This window comes from Strongylocentrotus purpuratus, unplaced genomic scaffold, assembly GCF_000002235.5.
Source record: "Strongylocentrotus purpuratus isolate Spur 01 unplaced genomic scaffold, Spur_5.0 spur5_contig_834, whole genome shotgun sequence".
Taxonomy (NCBI): domain Eukaryota; kingdom Metazoa; phylum Echinodermata; class Echinoidea; order Camarodonta; family Strongylocentrotidae; genus Strongylocentrotus; species Strongylocentrotus purpuratus.
In genome coordinates this window covers 117,827-139,880 of record NW_022145540.1, presented here as the reverse complement: position 1 = coordinate 139,880, position 22,054 = coordinate 117,827, and the positions used below count along the sequence as shown (strand labels likewise).

General features: G+C 37.7%; 2 protein-coding genes across 6 annotated transcripts; one reads left to right on the top strand and one right to left on the bottom strand.

The window, feature by feature from the left end:
• Window positions 1-108: 108 nt before the first annotated feature.
• On the top strand, window positions 109-3,969 carry LOC589190 (F-box/LRR-repeat protein 8). Of its 2 annotated transcripts, none has more exons than XM_030984708.1 (3): window positions 109-250; window positions 1,598-2,812; window positions 3,438-3,969. In XM_030984708.1, exons 2-3 carry the CDS (start codon window positions 1,627-1,629, stop codon window positions 3,458-3,460), a joined length of 1,209 nt encoding a protein of 402 aa, XP_030840568.1. In that variant the 5' UTR covers window positions 109-250; window positions 1,598-1,626; the 3' UTR covers window positions 3,461-3,969. The 2 variants fall into 2 exon arrangements, with proteins under 2 accessions (XP_030840568.1, XP_030840564.1); XM_030984704.1 differs by having other exon boundaries at window positions 110-250; window positions 1,598-2,846.
• A 4,049-nt stretch (window positions 3,970-8,018) lies between these two features.
• Window positions 8,019-20,625, bottom strand: LOC593001 (zinc finger and BTB domain-containing protein 24). Of its 4 annotated transcripts, none has more exons than XM_792499.5 (8): window positions 20,461-20,625; window positions 17,481-17,680; window positions 16,851-16,979; window positions 16,097-16,263; window positions 15,518-15,605; window positions 14,581-14,669; window positions 12,882-13,064; window positions 8,019-12,178 (listed from the first exon to the last, which is right to left on the bottom strand). In XM_792499.5, the coding sequence occupies exons 2-8, from the start codon at window positions 17,659-17,661 to the stop codon at window positions 10,196-10,198; spliced, it is 2,820 nt and encodes a 939-aa protein (XP_797592.2). In that variant the 5' UTR covers window positions 17,662-17,680; window positions 20,461-20,625; the 3' UTR covers window positions 8,019-10,195. The 4 variants fall into 4 exon arrangements, with proteins under 4 accessions (XP_797592.2, XP_011671461.2, XP_011671463.2 ...); XM_011673159.2 differs by lacking the exon at window positions 20,461-20,625 and adding an exon at window positions 20,030-20,158; XM_011673161.2 differs by lacking the exon at window positions 20,461-20,625 and adding an exon at window positions 20,041-20,141.
• Between the last annotated feature and the right edge of the window lie 1,429 nt (window positions 20,626-22,054).

Sequence of the window (22,054 nt, the reverse complement as noted above, 5' to 3'; positions counted from 1 at the left end):
ATAGCTGAGCTACTCGCGCGCGCGCGACGTATCGCGCGTTACGGGTGTACGTGTGAACTTTCAACCACTTCCGTAAACATTGTCGACTTTTGATCAGATCAGGCACAGTAAAATACATAGAGAGCCCGAACCGGTATGCCATTCCATATTTAACCCATTACTTCATCGCCTCTTGGTCTGCATTGGCGAGCAGTTGCAAAATGGTGTGTAGTGCGAACGTGTCCTCCTTATTCTCTACCCACCTAGTTTGGTAAGTTTTTGTCTATGTTTTTATCTAGTTACAAAGTATACCGGTACTGCCTGGGTGAGAAGAGCTGAGATTAAGAATGTGAGATGGAACAGCTAGTGAGGAGATTATTCATGTTGATCGTTATCACACCAGCAGCAGCAACACGTAGCTAATGCGTATTGATTGTATGTTATCTGAACATGAACAAATGAATAATCAGAAGTGTCAGAGACTCAGAGTCAAAGACAAAGAGACCGTCACAAAATAACTGGCAATGACTGGCAATTAATTAATCTTGTATCTATGTAGAAATAACTGTCTGGTATGGGTAATTCTGTAATCAGGGCTGTCAACGATCAACTTTGGGGAACTGCTTCGAGGGAGATCGTATGGAAATTTGTAGCTCAACAGGGAAGGGGGGGGGGGGGTATTGAGTAAAAAAAAATAATAAAAAGTCGAAGTGCTCACTTTTATTTGCGTTATATTACTATATTAGGTTACAATTGACTAATAATTGAGAGGGTTCATGTGTTTTCTTCTTCTCCTATTCTTCTTCTTCTTCCTCTTCCTCTTCCTCTTCTTCTTCTTCTTCTTCTTCTTCTTTTTCTTCTTCTTCTTCCTCTTCTTCCTCCTCCTCCTCCTCCTCCTCCTCCTCCTCCTCCTCCTCCTCCTCCTCCTCCTTCTTCTAAAATTAAAATGTGTTTGACATATTTTTGACATTAAAGGTACCATGTCCCTTTTGCAGCCAACCTCAAATGCTGTAGAACTTTGCAGGAATTATGAATATGTCATGTATGTCCTATCTGTGAAATTTAAACGTTAACAGTGTCGTCATATTCAAATTATGCAAGGAAACCCATTTATTTGCTAGACTTTACTGTCAGACACTATTGAGTGACTGACTGGCTTTTTTTCTTCTTTGGTAATAACATACATGAAAAGAGTTGTAAAGAGTACATCATTTGTCTACATCAATAACCCACTTCTTGTGATGGCCAAGATTAAACTGATTTAATCTTTGCGCAGCATAAAACGTATGACCATTCGGTACAATTGTCTGAAAATCAAGACTATTACTTTTGGGCTCTATAGCCCTAAATTCGATTTGACAACTAATAGTCATAATTTTCCCACTTGAAGACATTTTCAAGCCCTACCTTTTTTAGGGAAGTTCTAAATTAGTATTATCTTTCAAATGCAATTGGAATTTAACTTTTTCATGTTTTGGGCCTGCAAATGGGACATAGTACCTTAAAAATGCAGAGATAACATTTATTTTTACCTTTGAATTCTTATTTACCTGAAACGTATGTAGACTATGATCCTTTACATAATATATGTTTTATTTTACTGTTTTTTTTTAAATAGATCAGACTTGCCCATAAATCAGACTCAAAATGGACAATGTGAATGTGGAATCTGAGATTGGAGAGGAAGAGGAAGAGGAGGGTCCATGGATTAATCTTCCGGACCACGTCTTGGTTAACATCTTTTCTTTCCTAAACCTGAGTGACCGTTCTCAGGCTGCCTGTGCATGTAAAGCATGGAGTGAAACATTTGACACTCCGTCTCTGTGGCGGAGATTCAAGTTTCATTTCTTCAGCGAGTCTGACTCCTGCCAGCTAAAGTGCCTCGACCTCTACGGGAGCCAGCTCAGAAATGTCTGTGTGGTACTGAATCAAAAAGGAGAGGACAATCGCAGGAACGCTTGTGAGGTGATAAATCGTCTGGCCGAGAGCCCTGAACGCAGGCTCCAGGACATCACCATACAGTTCACAACGGACAACCCCCTATTCTTCAAAGGAATGGAATTCATGAACAGTCTTGCACTGCTGTTTGGACCCCCTGCCCCTTCGGTGACTATGCACCACCAGCTACGTAAGATCGATCTGAGCCAATTGGCAATATCAATTAGTGATAGCACACTTGCTTTGATTGCAGATAATCACCCAAACCTTGAAGTCCTCAACATCCAGAATCAATCACTCACCAGTCACATCAGTACAGAGCACATGCTGAATCTTGTATGCAAATGTAGGAAGCTGCGTGAACTCAGTACTTTCTACAAATCTGTATCCGACGATGCCTTCAAGGCTTTTGCAGAGGCTGACCACACACCTCTGGAATACCTTTCGCTTGCTTGTCGACGTGAGGAGAAGTACCACAAGCCCCTGTCGGCAGAAGCCTGGGACATACTTATTGCTTCTTCACCCAAACTCCGTGTTAGTTTACTCTTTGATCACACGATTGAGCGGCATCAGATCAGACACATCTTGCATCCTCAGATTCCGCTGACGGAGCTTGCCATGCGGACTATGTCGGAGCTCCATCATGAAGTGGGAATCGTGGCCACCTTCTACCCTCGCACTCTGGAGGTCTTCATAGTGGTGACCAAGGGTTCCGAGTCCTTCAAGACTGAGCTGATGAGGTTGGTGTCAGCGGCTCCTCATCTACGAGTCCTGCATTGCTTCTGCGGCTTGGACGAAGGCACCATAGCCAGGATCAAAGAGCTCTGTCCAAACCTGGAGGAGTCTACCTTGAAAACAGAAGATGACTTCAATGAGATGTCGAGGGTTTTCGTTGGTAGGGCTGCACGGAATACTGTCATGTCTGGCCGGTAAAAAGGGTTCATTAACATGAAGTATTTATCATATTCCCTTTTCCATATAAACAATAATGATGATTTATTGATTGATATCATACATTTTTCCATTTACTCCATATATTTAATATAGGACCATTTATGTTATGTGGTTAACCATATGAGATTTTCTGTAATTCCACCCTAAATTTATGATTAACATTATCCCTCTGAACAAAAATTAAGTATTGATATAATCCAATATTTCATTTGCCTCATTATTTCATCAAGGAAACAACAGAACTTAGATTTATATGTAGCTTTATTTAACCTAAACTTCATTAAATGTCTGATATGCACTACATATTAACTTGAAAATACTCATTAATGAAATATCTATGTGTATCTAAAAATCTGATGTAAATAATTTTTAATGAAACATATTCTCTTCTTCCAAAGGGAAATGACAAGCTTCTTAAATTTGAATGTTTCTATTTCTTGTAAATTTCATTGATATTATAAAGTAATATTGGTTCCTGAGATCCATATTATCATTATGGTTGTAATACTTCACCCCCTCTCCATCCCATTATTCATTTTTTCAATTGTATTTGTCTATTTGAACAGATGATTGGAGAAGTCTGTGGTGAGAGGAAGAGCTTCTGGACTGGAGGGTAGAAATTGCTACACTTACATCATGTCTTGCCTTAGAAGCGAAGCAGGATGCAACATCTTCGGCAGATGTTTTATGAAGCCACTCGAGTGTAATCATGGTTATTCATTTTTTTTTTTCAGCCAGTAGACCAGAGGTGGCATTCTAAATATCATCTTATCTTTTATTTTAGGGAGAGATATTTAATTGTTACAACAAAATGAACAAATGCAATTATAATGGGTGATTGATCATTGAATAAGGTACCTGGCGGATAGTGTGCCCACACTGATATTTCTACAGGCCAGCAACAATGAATTTATTTCAGTTCAAGCTTTGCATCCAATAAAAAATCAAATGAAAAGGCACAACTTACATTTGTTATGACAATTAAAATCCCTTCTCTAAGACCCCGTTTCCGCTCACTTTGAAAGTGGTCTTAGTTAGACCACTCCAGAGGAACGGGTCTTGAGGAACGGTTTGCGAGCGTTCACACTCCGAGCAGTTTTTTATGGCTCAAATCGCTCCACGAGTCAAAGTGGTCTTGTTGCTATGGCAGCTCAGGTCAGCAGGTCAATTTTTTCGCGCGCGGAATACAAACCGTATGTACCGTACTACATGTTTCGCACGGAACGTCACTAGCTCACTTCCGGTCAAAGTACGCTTCCGTTCACATTGCACGTTAGAGCGGTCCAAACCGCTCTTAATAAGACCCGTTCCTCAAGACCACCTCCCGAGGTGGTCTTCTGGAACAGTCCAGAAGTCCACTTCCTGGACCACTTTGACCGTTCTCACTCACCTAAGAACTGCTCCTGAGGAACGGGTCTTAGTTAGACCGCTCCAACGAAGTGAATGAGAACGGGGTCTTAAAGTCAAGATAAAATAATTCTTCTGATTAGTTGTGCACTGTTAACCATTTATTCAGTTCAATGTTCTTCTTTAACCAAATGTCATGAGAGCTCGTCTGAGGCATGCCCTACTCAGCAACAACCATTCACAAAATATATTTTATCTGTGTAGATTTTGGATGGAACATGGATGATTCGTATTATGTTAAGAAGCAGTTTATTAAATTAGAATCAGAAGAAAATACTATATATTTATAATGAGTTTACCTTGATTGTAAAACAAAGTCAGTGAATAAAAAAGTAATTTTATGCTGCTGCAAAATTTCTGAGGATGAAAGTGTTATTAAGTTTTTACTGGTATTCTTTGTTTTTTGCTACCTTTGTATTTGAATCACAGGGTACCTATTAAGAACACTTGGTAACAGTATACCTTCGGTTACAAATTATTTCATTTAAATAATTGTATTTCAACAGTCAGAATGCAAATTGCATACATTAGTTATTGCTAGGTAGCTAGGGTAGGACAGACATTATGGCTTGCCCTACCTAACAACACATAATGTATGCAATTTGCATTCTGACTGTTGAAATACAATTATTTGAATGAAATGATTTGTAACGAGGCACTTAACAAAGATTTATGCATTAGATTTGATTACATTACAAAAATGGTCTATTTAAATGAATCCTGGAATACCAGGGTAAATGTTTTTTCAATCTAATCAAGGAACAAACCTATATTTTACAGATTTTCTCGTTCATTATTCTCCTTTTCTCACAAATATTTAGATTTACCCATGTTGATTAGTATCTTCAGTGAGCAATTTTAATTTCATTTCGTCCAAATGACTGATCAGGTTAGAATATTGTGTTGTATGCATGTATGCCAAAGCAAGTATCAGAACAGTATAAGAATTAATAGTATTGAAGAGATTTGCATTTTCTCTATTGCCTTGTTTACTTCTTTCATATTCGATATTTAGACAGTGACAGAAATTATTCTATTTTGCCATGGTGCCTTAATTTTGGCCAATTCTTTTGAGAAAATAATTTTTTTTTTCTTCAAAATTGTTTAATATGTTTTTTCTCTTTGCATGCCCCTTTTTATTAGAATTATGGTATGCAATGCATGTATTTAGCAGTGATTCATGTTGTTTGGACATCTGTTAATTTTGTTAATACTCTAGCTGTGTCATAGACAGATTGCGATTAAGATTTTAGAAAAAATGAAATATTAAGAAACAACTCCCATGTATTGTGCATACAAAATCAGTCATGATTTTTGTGTTATAATAAATTTAAATGTACATTTATTTGAAATTAATGTTACCACCAAAACCTACAAGTATATAGAGAAGGCAGCGTAAGCATTGAAATATAGTGTTACAATATATGCCATAGATATTTTTAAAATGTAGATATAGAGTTATAATATATGCATGTATCAAAAGGTAGATAATATATTAACATTATAAATTGTTATGCTTTGATATTGTAACAATAAAAAACAGTAAAATCAGTAGATATAGAGTAAAGCGTGTATCAAAAAGTAGATAATATATGAAAATTATTATATATGATCATTATCGTAAATATGTGTTCAATGCTTCATCAGGTCATACAGAGGTGCAATGTTTATAAATTATGGCTATGAAGTGTAGCGATTATTGTCTTCCAAAATAATTCAGATACTTTGCAATTTTGCAATTGACAGAGGGTGCTTGTTCTGCATGGAAAATTGAAAATGTTTGCCTGGGTCTTTGATTTTGATGTCATTATTCAACTTACTTTCTTGATAAAAGTATTATGCTGACAAAAAGTAGTCTTTCGATTGTTATTCTAACTCCTATGCAACATTAGTACAGGCAAAAGGTTGTTTGTGCCTATATGATTTCAACAGTAAGATTATTTCAATTTGACTTTTATAGCCACTAGAATTATTCATAATTTTTAATATATTTACCAAGAAAATAAGAAAGTTATTTTTATGAAGTGTTAGCCACCATTTTATAATAGTAAATTTCGCTATACATGTACTTATGACTAATTAGTCTAGCTATTTAACATGCAGATATGAAACAAAAATGTTTTTAAATATAAATGAAAAGGGTGTTGAGAATGGATGTAAATCTTAATAATATGTAGTATTAGCATGCAAATGAGCCAGTTACAACAAGTTATATTACAAATCTTTCAAATATGATCATTTTTGTGAATTTTATGTTGCTACATTTGGCATTTTGCAGTGTTTCAATGGCTTACGGTATTGACCTATATCTGAAAGAAGACATTGTGTGTGATTGGAACTAATTTTTTTTTTTTCAATGCTGAAAATTATTAAAATGATATACATGTACATGTAATTCTCAATGTATTTATAGTTGGCCACTGCATATAGGCGAGTGCATATGACAATCAAAATAGCAAGTTAAAGAACAAGCATGTAATTGTTAAGTGTCATACAATTCTCTTTGTCATACAATTCTTTTTGTCATAATATAGACCAGTGGTCCTTCATCTTTTGGGGCCCACAACTCATCTAAAATGCCTTTTGTGACATCACACCACCCCCTGGCCCAAAGATACACCAGGAATTTGTTTGAATCATATTCAACTCGTTCATTAACCCTTAAAACCAAAAACAATTCCCATGTATGAACCACTGCATTAGGCTGTTGTAGCAAACTGGCATTCAATATATTTCATGCCACACCTATGAGAAATGAATTTTGAAGAATTATTTGTGGCAACAGTTTCAGAATTGATTAAAAAGATTAGAGCAATTTTCAAACTGACACCTTGGATCTGCATTTTTGTATTTGTGAAAAAAACTGTAGATCTCTTTTTTAATAGTTTGTGTGTTATACGCGGTTGCACCACGCGAGAGAGAGGGGGGAGGATTGGGGAGTCCTGAAAAGGACTCTCGGTAATCTTTCTTGTTTGTGTGTTGAGTTGAATTTCATGTTTTCAGATAGAGCAGTGATGAGAAATGATTAAGTATGATCAAGAGAACCTGTCACCCAGAGAAAGGAAAAGGGGAAAGAGATGAAAAATGAGAGGAATACCGTCAACAGAAATAAAATGTAAAGGGTGAAGTAGAGTATAATTACACAAGGTATATGCAGAGAGAGGCTATTCTAGAATGTAATATGTAAATATTCACTCCTAAATGATAGACGCCTATTAACAACACAACAATCTTGACGCACTCACACATTCAAATTAGTTAAATAGGGCAGATTAGACAACACTTCGGAGGAACGACACCCTCGCATATTCTCACATTCCCAAAACATGTTCAAAGTATGTGGATGCTTAAAATGCAACCAAATTGAAGACGGCAAAAGAAATTCATTGTCCCATTCAAGAGTGGGAATATCGGACAATATGATGAAGATTATCAAAAAATGCATGATTATGATAGTGACGAAGATGTCGATAGAATAATTGACGGAATACAAGATTACAATCATCATGATTATGGTTATAGAGCAACCCCCTAAAATAGAATCGTAAAATTCTATCCTGCTGCCCACCAATATGAATTATTACATTTCGAGTGAGAAGCCCTGGTTTCTAACCAAATCGACCAATAACTGAGTGATTAATGCAGTTCTGTGTAATAAATTTGCCTGTACACATTATGATGCCTTAAGATAAAGTTTAAACAGTTGCAGAAGTTGAAGACAAATGACACATACGTTAGGGTTACAGGTTTGAAGGATTTGAAGTTTATTATGTCTGAAAGAAGTTTACACAGCAAAGCTTATATGTTTGTTTTTCATTCACAGCTGCGTTCAGTATTCATCCATCTCGCACGTGTGATTAGTACCTACCAAACCTTTGTCTTAATCACAATATTTGAGCTGATCAGGTAAACTCCAAATCAGATTCCCAAGTGGCATTTCATTTCAAAACAAATAAGCTACCGAGTTAAAAAGAAATCAAAGCTATACAGAGTAATCCTTCAAGTAAAATACTGCCCTGACGGATACAGTTTACAAAATGACATTAGGGACTTTTAGATTTGCACGCCGACATAGTGGACTGCTACGTGTGACATCCTTTTAAGACACTACCGGGCACTGCCAGTGCCTTAAAAGGGCTTCACATTGTCTTAAAAGGGCTTCACATTGTCTTAAAAGGACGTCACACATAGCAGTTCACTATGTCGACGTGCAAATCGAAAAGTCTTTATTATTGTCTGCCGAGAGACAGAAGGGCGTTAACTTCTTGTACATTTATAAGCAGAATATGGGTCGACGCCCTTCTGAGTCTCGGCAGACTGAACAAGCATGATCATTGTATTTGTGAGACATCATACAAACTGTGAGGTTAATGGTACACACCGTCTACCAAAACACTAAAAATATATGCCAAATTTGCAACTATCTGTGGTTATAATACACAAAGCAGATCTGGAAATCAACATATAGGAATGACAAAACTTACATATGGGCATCAGTGAGCTTCCTCGAATTTCTTGCTCTCAGTAGTTAGAAAATATACACAATTTAATTCTTTTTGTTATCATACACAGTATTCATACAAAGTGCCATTCAAGTCAAAGATCCATAATATTTACAATATAAAGTGGAGCCACTACATGTAATAAGATTAAGTAAAGAATAAAGTTAATGTAAAACCTAAAGCTGCCTGGCAATTTTGTCACCAATATCGAAACATTTGTCTAGAAATACATACTGTACATGGCTCCCTTTAATTATGTTTTGAAATATTTTCCAGAAGTTTTTGAGTGCATACCAATTTATCTTGCTTGCATTCATGCATTACTACCAGTGTACATGTACAGATAATATGGTAAATACTGATTGATAATTGATACTATTCAGGTAGATTCAGCTCTTTAACTTTTAAATTTCTATACAAAAAGTATTTTGCTTTAAAAGCTAGTCTGGAAAATAAAATGCATAACAAAGATTTCATTTCAATCAAAGTTTGATCAGAGTTCTACAAAATTGATTGTCTTCCCAAGAAAGAAACAAAATGTACTTCCACATAAACCAGAAATAAACAAGAAGAGTATTCCATTGGTGCATGCTACAAAGGGAACAGACCAAGAAACTACAAAATAAGTGAGGTACAAAAAATATATGATGAACTCTGTAATAGATCCTACTAGTTTCATTCATTATGTATTAACAAAAAGATTATCATCTGCGTGTAAGAGAAATATGACTTCACATACCTTCTCACTGAACTTAATGAACTCAGCCATTCTATCAAATTGACAAATTTCTTCTGTCTAAAGCAATATGCTGTTGATACCAGTATCCATTCAATATGACTGGAGAAAAAAATTGTGTGATTGACATAGAAAAAGGCATGTATGAAAATCATTGATTTGAGACCGTTAGAAATAGACAATACTTTGACCCTATCAGCTGTGCATTGCATTACAGTCGGCTTACATTACAGATCCTAATACATGCAGTGCTACCAGTTCACATAGACAAATTAAGAAATACCATAATAAATCATAAGAGCACTGACAACGGTGAACAGAAATGTTCTAAAAATACAGGAGCGACGTGGATTTAAATACTTTCACATCTGGAAGATGAAGTGCAAGGCTAAACAAATATACACAATCATGTCTGTTACGGATACATTTTGTCTCATAATACACTCTCATGAGCCCAAAAACCGTCCCCATCTCTCTATCCCAAAGATACATGAAAAATATAGGGATTGTGTAAAACAAAGACATTAACACCAATAAAAGAAACGTGTGAGGACACATTCAAAACAAACGATTATGGCATCTCATTTCAGGTCTATGTTATCTTTTCTTAAATTAATTGAAAATTGAGAGATAATAGAATAATTTAAAAATAATCACACCAGGGGTGGGTGATTTCTGACTACTGTTCTTCAACAAATAGATATATCGTGCCATCTCCAGTGCCGTCTTCATCCTCTTCCATTGCCGCGATGACGGAACCCTCTGAGATGATGCCCTGGCTGACCATCTGCTGCTGTAGAGCTGCAGCTTGCTCCTGCGTGATGGATGAGCTCTCCCGTGGAGCAGAGACCTCTTGAACTTGGCCTTCCTGCTGCAGTTCCGGAGGCTGGGAGTCGTCTGCGATGTCGTCCGAGGTCTGAAGCTGCTGGGAAGCCTGCTGACCTTCAAGATGCAGGTTATCTCCGTCTCCCTGAGGTACAGCCATCATGAGCTGTCCTTCCCCATCCTGGTGGCCCTGGACCGCAGCCAGACTTCCGTTCATCATCTGGAGTGCTTCGTCCACGTTCTGCCCGTCCCCTCCTACCGTCAGGATAACAGGCATGGTGCCATCACTGGTCTGCACAAGTTGAACAGTGCCCTCTCCGCCTTGTGCCATTGATACTTGGATTGTGTTACCATCTGCTGTGGTCAAGGTATGAGGTTCTACCATCTCTTCTGTTTCCTCCTCCTCCTGAATCTGCATCCGTTGACGCCTTGTTATCCTCTTGCTGGGACTTGTGATCTCATCTGTGGCTTTACGTTTCTTGGTACCATCTGCTTCCTGGATCAGGTTGTGCTTGCTACGTTGATGGTTGATGAGGGTTTGTTTGTGCTTGAAGGTCTCGTGGCACTCTTCACATTCATAAGGCCTCTCCCCTGTATGGACTCTCATGTGGATCACAAGATGACGTTTCTGAGGTGCAGAATACCCACACTCCCCGCACTTGTAAATCTTCTCGCCCCTGTGCCCCCTCACATGCTGCATATACGTGAATCGGTCAGTAAATGCGTTTTCGCAGATTTTACAAATCATGGGTTCACCAGCTGTGTGCATCTTACGGACATGGGTCTTCATGTCGGCATATCTCCCAAAGGTGGTGTCACAGTGATCGCACTTGTGAGATGGCCTATTTCCAACGTGTTTCCACTCGTGCTCCTTGAGACTGCTCTTCTGGGAAAAGGATTGGTCACATTGAGAACAGTTGAAAGGACGTTCGCCAGTGTGAACTCTCATATGGCGCTTGAGCTTGTAGTTGTCCGTGCTGGCATACTCACACAGAGTACATTTATATGGCTTCTCTCCGGTGTGAGAACGCATGTGACGTTTGATCTTGGATGCCTCCACACTCAGGTAGTCACACAATGGACACTTGTGGGGCTTTTCATGGGTGTGCATGTACTTCATGTGGCGCCCAAGCTCACCGGATGTGCCAAAGGCTTTTGGACACAGCTCACATTTATAGGGCTTGGTTCCAGAATGAGTGTTCTCATGGTTGCGAAGCAGGGTGGATGTGCGGAATATGCGACCGCACAGATGGCATTCATGCACCTTGGGTCTCCTTCCAGGACCCCCTTTCTTGGCTCTATTAAGAACTTGATCAAGTAGACGGCCATCATCAAACTTGGGCACCACATACCTGGTCTTCTTTTTGGCTCCACCAACTTCTATGCCACTTTTCTCATCACCTCCAGCAACCGGTGCTGTGTCGTCCTCTCCTGCGTAGAAGTCATAGACGGACGGATCTTGGCCATCCTCTCCTTCTACAACCTCCCTGACAATGACGATCTGGGTCTGCATCTTGGCTGCTTCATCCTTGCGTGGTCGTCCTCGTTTCCTCTTAACAGGCTTCTGTACAATCAAGGCCACCTCCTCGTGCTCTGCTGCTGCCATTTGCAGGGCGCCCTCTTCCTGCTGTGCAGCATCTTCCGAGACAGGTTGTAGCTCTGCATAGGAAGGATGATCGCCCGACGTCGTTGCGATCACGTGGGTCTGCTCATCGCCAAGATGGTGGACGCCTCCTGACGAGACGACCATGGTAGTGGGTGTGGTCATAGTGGTTGTCTCTGCACCGTCTACTGTTTGAAGGATAGTGTACACCTCAGTACCAGGCTCACCTCCAGACTGTAAATGATAACATATGAAATACATATTACCAAAAGTTATATCTTACATTTATCTTTATCTTCTAAGAGAAGTCTTATTGCATATTTTTACATAAAAAACATGAAAAAAGGCAAGTCTTATACATGTTGCCAATATCAAGATGTTAATACTTCCTTTCCTCTAAACAAAATTGAGTTTAACTTATTCACAAACTGCATAGGGTAATACTCTTGCTGCTTATGTACATGCACTCTTGATCTAATAAAATCCTTGTAAGTTCATATAACAGGGTTCGTACACTTTTTGCCAAATAAAATTCCATGACTTTCCATGACTTTTCAAGTAAGAATACCATGACTTTCCTTGACTTTCCCAGGGGCAAATGTGGCACATAAAGTAAACATTTTGCGTGTATGAGCAGCACACTGACCGCCATGATAAACGGTGTACAAAAGGGAGAGCTCAGCGCGCAGCACTGCTTCGCTTCTAAAAAAGTTTTATCATTTATACATCTGACAATAAAAACACATCAATTTCCATGAATTTTGTAATTCCATGACCCTTTTATAAAAATTTGGTTTTCCATGACTTTCAAGGCCTGGAAAAAGACTAAGCCAAATTCCATGAATTTCCAGGTTTCCAGGGCCCGTACGAACCCTGTATAACACTACACTAAAAGTTATTACACACTAGTTTAAAAAAAAAAAAAATTGTCTCTTACTTGTGTCATAGCTAGTTGTGTAGTGCCATTGTGTGAAACTGGAACATACTGCGTGTTCTGCGTGGTTTGGTAGACGATGTTATCCCCCACCATATTGACTGGTGCTCCTGAGAAAGCAATCTGGGCCACACCTTGATCCATAGATGATAACTGACCATTGTCTTGCATGGCTACCATTAGCACCTAGAGAGAGAGAGAGATGGGGGGGGGGGGAGAAGGGAAAATAAAAGGTTAGGTAATATTTTGAACTTTGTAATCAATACACATCTCCAGTGACAAAACTGTCATTTGGGATCTTTCATAATGTATTTCAACAAATCAAGCTGAGTACGGGTATTCATTTTTTAGAATTCTTCGTTATTTTATGGCTATTTGAACATAAATATATTCATATCTAAGACAAAGATAAATTTCAGAACCTGCAACTGCCATTTTTTCCAGGACTTCATTTTATGATTTACACCCATTACATTCTTGTATTTTAATGGTAAGATAGATATCATAATTTTACATGAATATATGTAGAGATTCAGCACTGGGAGTTCAATTTAAGGTGTAAACACAACATTCCTTTCATGAAGGAAAGGTCTATACATATATGCCTAATTGTTCAACATTTTCACCGTTTCTAAACACTTTCTATATTCTTCTAACTTGAGAAAAAGAATTTGGAGACGGAAGTAAAACTGGATAGGAAACATCTTACAGGGGAATTACATGCTCAGGGACATCTTGGAAGGGAAGATGGAGGGTAATTGGGGAAGAGGAAGACCTAGATTTGGGATGGTGTCAGTTTTGGAATGTGACAGATTATATGGCATAATGAAGAAGAAGACCAGATAGGGAAAGGCACTAAAGAAGACTCTGGTGTGTGGACCTGCCTTTGACAGAACAACCGATAGAGACCGAGAGACCTTTAAAGGGATTGGGTAACTATGTCTCAGATTCTGAAACAAAATCCTGGATTTAACTCATGCTGCAATGATAATTTTTAACCTTTAGGTCAGTCAGGAACCCCATGACTTTTACAAGCCGATCGCCTGTCTGATTATCAAGATATTTATGATTGGAAACCAAAATCAAATTTTGCGTTTACCTAACGGTTTTCATAACACTACAGTCTACTGGGGAAAACGAGTATGGTAAAACCGGTCACTCAAAGAATTTTACTTTTTGAGGGACTTCTTAATCATTTTGAAGCGCAATTTTTTTAGGGCTTCAATATTACTTCATATCACAGACACTAATAGGGCCGTGCATCTCAGATTTAACATCGTTAAAGAGAAGGTTGAGTTCTGGTCAAGCGATTGCATTGTGAAAGAAACGTTGTGGAATCGATCAGAAAAGATTGGTTATCTATATAAGTATTTATGTGTATTGAAAGGTTCTGGAATCATCAAAATGCTAAGAAATTTGGCCTAGTCTTGGTAAAGTTGCAAGCACTGTACACAGAAAGATGTATATGGGACTAAACGAACACGTGGCGAAAAAATCCGTCCCGATTTTTATGATGTTACTTGCTATATTTAGAATATTAAGGCATTTGAAAGAGCCATGCTTTTCAAGGAACATGTTTTTATCTGATGTTCTTTCACACTTGCATAATGTAATGATAATGCTCACAAATTATTTGTCACCTCTTCTCAGTACTCAACCTTCTCTTTAAACGATGCCTTTAAAAACTCCTACCACAACTCACCTGTTGTTGTCCTATTCCTGATGTGCCGTCCTCCATGTTATGTACCATCACCACCTGCTCTCCATTCACTGTCTGTATACCTGCTATTCCTGATCAAAAACAAACAAAGAGGAGAGGATTATCAGGCATGTCCAAGACAATGACTTGGTTATTTACAAAGAGGAGACCATGACGTGCTGACAGCATCAAATTTAACAGATCTTGGTCGGATAAGAAAAGAATTGTAATATATTGGAACTGAAGTATGAGGGCTAATATGACTCATGTTCAAGCAAGTTCCATATTGAATCAGTAGCCCATTTTAACCAACCAAAATAGAATTGTATGCAGTAATCATATAATATTTAATATTCAATTTATAGAATCTCCTTCTCTAAGACAGAAACAAATATTAAAGAGAACCGGTAACATTGTTGAAGGTTGATGAAAAAACTGTAATTTTTTAATTTTCCAACCGGTTTTCCATGAAAATATGACATAAAACCGGCTTTAAAAAATCTTTCAACACTTAAATGTTTGGAATGGTATGTAGAGCCAATTTATTGCTTTGTGACGATTTACATTCCCCTAAAATTTAATCAAACTATACTAATATAGTTGGGAGAATTCAGGAATCGATCAGATCCGTTTTTCCAAATGTTGATCATTAACAATAGTCTGTTTTTACTCAAACTTTCAGATTATCTTTAATTGTACATTTAGCAAGTTCCTTTAAGTGCTTGTACACATTCGTGATGTGTATTGTTTGAGAATGTGCAAACTATACAGCTCCCACTCTTCATGGCAGCCTTTGCATCAATAAAATATTGTTGCTGCTCACATTAGTTTGAAGAATGACAATCGAGGGAAATTTATAAATAACAATTTCTATTTCTCTTAATGTGTCTGTGTACAACAAATATCTTTGAGAGCATGAAGAGACGATTGAAAGACTTACTGCTCGGGTCCACTTTGGCTCCATTCTCATCTACTAGGTTAGAGGTATCAAGCTGCTGCATGAAAGTGTTCTCTGTCCCCATCTCTCCCTGAAAAGGAAAAGACAACAAAATATTCAGAATTCATACATAAGCCAGAAAATTTCACCATAAATCTTGAGAAATCAACACTACAACTTGGGAATGAATATAATACGCACTTATATTTTCACATCTCACACGATGCCCTTAATTCTGTCTAATCTCTTTCATGATTTTGGGAGTTCATAATCTAGCACCATATTTTTTTGAAAGTGGAGCTGAATTCTTATGATTGTAATTGATTTAAATTTCACACATTTTTGGGCCTAAAATTATCTTTATAGCAATTTTAGATCCTAAAAGGGCACTGGAAATGTCATAAATAAGAATAAGAGCAATAACTATGCACTTCGAAGGCATGTGCGGTCTTAAGCAAGAACTCAACTATCCCTGTAACATAAATGTTTGTTGCAAGCAATGCATCTACTTAATTTTTAGTTATTTTTATGTGTAGTAAATGAATAAGCAAAGTATTTGATGATCTTCGTCATGACACTAACCTCTTGGTTTTCCTGTAAGGCATTAGGATTGCTGATATTTGCAGAGGCATTGGCTAGTAGCTGTAATGTGTGAGTGATGTCAATGGTGGCTTGGTCGGGTGCAGGTTGGCTGGCCTCGCCCACTTCCTCCTCCATCTCCTCCTCTTCACCGATCTCCTGCTTTACCACTGTCAAAGTTGACATAAAATAATAATAATGATGTAGCATCAGTGCTGTTCATCCCTATTCATCTAGCTGCCTCTGTTTCCTACTTGTATGTCAAATATTCTATTTTGAGGCCAAGTGACGATACTAGCCGAGTGTTGTTTTAATTTGCAAACAATATTACATTCTACAGAAACTATTATTCAATACATGCATTTTTATATTTCGGTGGTTGAATGGTGTACAAAACTATTCTCAAAATGAATTTGGGATTTCAAGTGCAAAGTTTGTAATTTACAGCAGGGTCTTAAGGTGTTTGTTGTTCTGAAAGAAAACTATTGTTCACAGAACTTTATGAAATACAGTCATTTTCAGAACTGGTTGTCTACCTGTCTTACACAAAACAACCCTTTTAGCACTAGGCCACAATCATTACATTGTGTTAAAATAGATCTTATACATTAAGCAGGGTTTGTGTTCTCTTATTATCTTACTCCTGTTTAGAAGCTCAAATAACATTTGTCTCAAGTATAAGGTATTCTATGCGTTGATACTTAATGCAAAGTTCATTCAGTACTATCACATCAAGTTTTATTGTTATTCAACTCACCTGCAACATTATCTCCTTCAGCTCCTTCTTCAAGCTGCACATCCTCTTCTGCATCAGCCACCTCTTCTACATGTACAGCCAGTGGGGATTCAGTGTCATCCTCTTCTGTAGCTGCAACAGTTGACGCAGCTGTAAACAGGGAACACGAAAACTAAGGATAACACATTATTGAGCAAGCTTAAAATTACTGATCATCATTCGTTTTAAGCAGAAGCAGAACAAAAAATCAAGAAAGTTTTGTTTGTATACATGTAGTTTCCAGATCTGCAAAGATTTCTTTTAATCTAGCCTGGGTATTGGTAAGCCCCTATTGGGCAGGCAAAAAATAATTACTGTGTTACCTCTCTTGTCAGCACACTTGATATTGTTTACATCATTTCAATTAACTACTTCAGACATTTTTTTCCTTCACATAGAATGAATACTGGTTGCAGTCATTAGTTGTTGTAATGCCAGGCAAACAAACCTCATGTTATGAGGTCCTCATTTATATCCATCGTAGTAGAGGCTTGCATGAAAATTGAAATAATTTGTGGACTTGTGTACCCTTTACCTATCATTTAAAGCCAAAAGGTGATACAATCAATGTAGAGGAGGAAGAAGAGCAATTCTTTCATTCATACAACTGACCTGCTTGCTGAACTGCACCAGCAGCAGTGGCAGGACCTGATGAAAGCTCCTCATTGAAATTTTGAAGATAGGTCTCCAGGACGTTCATGGAAGCCGCATCAGTTCCCTCAGCTTCCCCCTGGTCTGCTGGTGCCACAGGTTCTTCTGTCTGGCTTCCAGGTTGATCTGTGTTTTCATCCATGGTTCTCTGTTATTATGATCTGCATGGGTGATAACATGGGAACAAATTCAGTATAGACATCTCGATTACAACATGAAAAACTTCTGAGAAGACCTCACTGCTGCAGAACTATTTTTTTTAACCACCATTTATTCAAGACATATATTCCTCATCTTTATACTTTTTTTTTTTTAAAGTAAAACCTTTTAACAATTTTATCAAAGTGGGTTGCAAATTTATGGGAAACAGTTTGGCATTTCAATTCCACATATGTAACTCTTACCAAATATAATTTATATGATTGAAGGCCTCATAAAATATCTCCTTTCTTCTAATTTTTGTTAGGTGGTGGTAGCCATTGGTAGGCCTAGTGCCTACAGACAGGCTTTGGAGGCTACTTCAATAATTTTGGGGAATGAAATCACTCAGTTCAACGCTTCCAAGTGTTCAGTGATGATCATCTCAAATAAGAAAAAACCTCTGACAAGGGATTATATCTTCTGTGGACAAGACTTACAACAGACAAGCTCTCATCCTTACTTGGGAGTAGAAATAGACAGTAAACTGACGTGGGCGAACCATGTTGACAACACAGCCATGAAAGCCAACCGCATGTTAGGATTCCTCAGGAGAAATCTATGGTTTTGCCCAAGGAATGTGAAAGCCCTCGCATACAAGACCCTAGTGAGACCAGTATTAGAATATGCAAGCTGTGCCTGGGATCCATACAGATTAGGGTAAATTAATAAACTGGACGCAGTTCAAAGGAGGGCAGCACGCTTTGTAACAGGAAACTACCAAAGGGACAGCAGTATCACACAAATGCAGACCTGCCTTGAATGGGAAACACTTGAACGCAGGAGGGGAAAAAGTTGTTTAGTTATGCTGTACATAATCAACAAGGGAAAGGTGGGCCTAAAGCAAGAGGACTACATACAAGTATCAACAGGGTCAAGGTTAAGAAGAAACCACCAACGCTCAATAGAAACCTCCTTTGTCAGAAAGGATGTATATAAAATTATAAATACTCCTTTTTCCCAAGAACTGGACGAGCATGAAACGCCCTCGACCAGCAGTCTGTAATAGCCACATCTGTTGAGAACTTTAGAAACACACTTTAGCATGCATCACCTGCCATACAAGTTAGCGACATGCGGAATACCGCCCTGCTGACTCCAAATTCAGAAGGCTCAGAAGATTATATCATAAAAGACAGCCTGGGAATATTAGAAGTGAGAAGATAGATCAACAAATTCAGATAGCATCGGCCTCATTGGAAAGGGCATAAATAAACCTCTAAAAATGGAAACGGGAGAGAAGAGTGGAAGACTACAAGTATTTCGGAGAGAGAAAACAAATAACAAACAAAAGAGTGTTCTAAGAAAAGAGAAGGACAAAGTGAAAAGAAATGTACCAGTACTGGTACAGAGAAGGAGCATTATTATATTACTGAAATTGTTAAATAAAATGCACATCTAAAATGTTGGAACCATGGCATTACTTTAATTTTATAGCATAAGCCCAGACTCAGAGCTGGGGACCAACCCGGAATCTATTAAAATTGATGAAAGCTGAATCAATTAGAGTTAGTCTAGAATGTCTGTTACAATAAATTACAAGTACATAATTATGTGCAATGCCAAGATAGTTTGGCAAAGTTTCCAGAAACTTTAGAGGTAGACACTGTGACTGCACTATTACTGCCACTTAACCACATGAAATTGAAAGAAGTAAATTTGCTAAATTATAACCCTACTGAATGTGTAACAGACTCACGGTACAGTTCTATCATGAGACCTAGCTTAATCAGATTCTACTATTTCACATTGTCAGCTCAGCTTGTATGCGAGCCATTATTCAAATTTTCAATTCAATTCATTTATTTTTCCTCTTTCAATTGTTACAATGATGGTACATTTTTACATATTCGCATATTATTAATATGCATATAGATCTAGATCAAGATCAATTTGCACAATACAATACATTAAATAAAAAAAACATGAAATTATGTGTGCCTGCATACCGGGGCTGTGACGCAGTGTCCATTGCTCAGGATGGACTGTAGTGTAGTGGCCACGTATACTTGCGCGGTAGCTGTAGCGGGGTAACTATCGCGCCGAACCTACCCGATGGCACGGCCTTTGTTTGCCGCTGACGCCATACCCCCCAAAAAAGCCGTAATATGTGTATGCAGAGTATCGAGTAGCGCACACACCTAACAAAGCACAATGCTCGGAGGAGTTCAAAGAAGGCCATGATATTCCATCAAAATATAAGCACTTCTGCTCATTTAATCTCATCAAATAACCCATCATCACTTCCGCACAACTTTCATGTACATCTTCCAGGGTTTACTTCTTCAAATTATGTTTACCAAAAAACTTACTAGCTTTTTACCGAGTAGTGGCGCTCGCCTTCCTTGTCAATTTCTAGCCATAGCGGTCGGGGAAATACAGCGGTGTGTAGCCGCATGCAAAGAATGGCTATGAGCAGCTGAATTAGCATACTTTGGCCAACGACAAAAGGCACCCGGAAATGTAATATGGCTGGAAAATTACATTTAAATAACAAAACGGGCGGCTTATCAATACTCTACTGACAACATTTCCGTAGAACGTTAATAGATTAAATGCACTAGCTAGCTATCATTTCATCTAAAGTACGGAAAATGGCAGAAAAAATGTTTTAAAACGCGTATTATTTAAGGGGAATCAAAGAAAGAGAGGTTGACGATTCATCAAAGATTGTGAAAGAAGCGTCTGGGGGCGCGCTGTCGAAAGGAACATTACAAGAAAATGAGCTAACAAAATAACTCACCTTTTCTACGAGAAGACCAGAGAAACCTCAAAATCACTAGAAATAGTGTTTTAAATGCCTTTTGGTCCAAAAAATCGAGTCAAAATGTGAGTTTTTAATGAAATATCCAACTCAAATGAATGGCGAACGCCGATAGCAAGATGGCGCTCTTGTAATGCGCATGCGTGATGACAACACCAGACTAACTCCCTGCGCATGCGCTCATCAAAACGCGGTACTTTGAATTGGTCATTTTCGGATCAGTCTACACAAAGTATAGGGTGTTTTTTTTTAAAGTGTATATCTTGCCTTCATTTGTTTGTTGTTCGCTGCCAAAGATTTTCTTGTTTTCAAAGATGTTCTGTCTTTTTTTTCTTCAACATCATAGTTGAATATTATATTTACACTATTCAACTGTATTTCTCTTCTATTCTGTTTCTTTCTCAGTTTTTCTTCCATTTACTATTTTTTTCTTTCCTATATCAACGTCACTGTTATATATGTAATTCTCATAATAATATCTTTATTGTTCTCTCAGTAACTGTGTTATTGGCGTTCCTAACTCAAGCTATGCTTTTCGCCTCTTTTATCTGTTATCTGAATTATTTACTGTAGTATGTTCATTTTATTATTTATTTTTTATTTAGGGCCTAGGTTTTATTTCCACATTAACTGCATATGAAAAGAATTCACAAAGTAAGGCATATACAAGGTAACAAAACATGTACATATAATCGATAGATACAACAGTAAAACAAATTAATGGCAAGCAATTAAATACAAATGATGCTAACAATAATCTACAGTAAGCCTAAGAAGGAAACCTTGGAAGCATTATGCTTGTAATTAAGGTTCCCTTTACACAGTACGTTTGTTACATAATATATAAAACAAACAAAAACAAAAACAAAAGAAGAACAAAAACGGGTGTGTGGTGCAGCCAACCAACAAAATGTTGATAATACCGATGGTCTCCATCACTCGATGACCTTAAGAATTTTCATACTGAAGTAGAAGTTTATGTTTCAAGTATTTGAAAGTTGTTGAAATCATTGTTATTATAATGTATACATACATTGTGTTTCATAATTGTACCATTGAGAAGGAAATAAAGGTTAATAAATACAAACGAAAAATGTTTCTTCCATGCCCCAGAATGGGCCGTTTAAGAAATAAAAATCATTGTCATTGGGCCAGTATTAGTGATATCGCAATCAAATTGGACAAGGTCAAGGAATCGGAAAAATCTTATAATAATTGATTGATTGATTGGTTTTATTCGCCATATGCCTCGACTCTGATCAACAAAGGCCTACAACAAGAATAAAAGAATAAAAGATCAAAATGCAAGTCGGCTTGAACAGGATAAGCCATTAAAAAAAAAATGTTTTAATTAGCATCCTGCATGCATTTTTGAAAAAAAGGGAGGAGGAGGCCTTTTTTTTACCCCCTTCAAAATGGCCGCATTTTCCCTGACGTCCAGCCGGTCAGGCTATTTTTGTTTTCTTTACAGTTATTATCATAACTATCGTTTTTAACACTGACGTATACCGTATCTTGTGATCGAGCCACTCTCCAAATTGAATGCATGATTGAAATTTGTCTTAAGTTGCCA

What these genes read in the sequence shown, in the direction of transcription:
- LOC589190 (XM_030984704.1), top strand. Translation starts at nt 1,627, where the DNA reads ATGGACAATGTGAATGTGGAATCTGAGATTGGAGAGGAAGAGGAAGAG.
- LOC593001 (XM_792499.5), bottom strand. Translation starts at nt 17,661, where the DNA reads ATGGATGAAAACACAGATCAACCTGGAAGCCAGACAGAAGAACCTGTG. An exon ending in TGGTGCAGTTCAGCAAGCAG is followed by an intron (nt 16,980 to 17,480) that starts GTCAGTTGTATG and finishes CCCTGTTTACAG; the next exon opens with CTGCGTCAACTGTTGCAGCT. An exon ending in TGAAGGAGATAATGTTGCAG is followed by an intron (nt 16,264 to 16,850) that starts GTGAGTTGAATA and finishes CAACTTTGACAG; the next exon opens with TGGTAAAGCAGGAGATCGGT.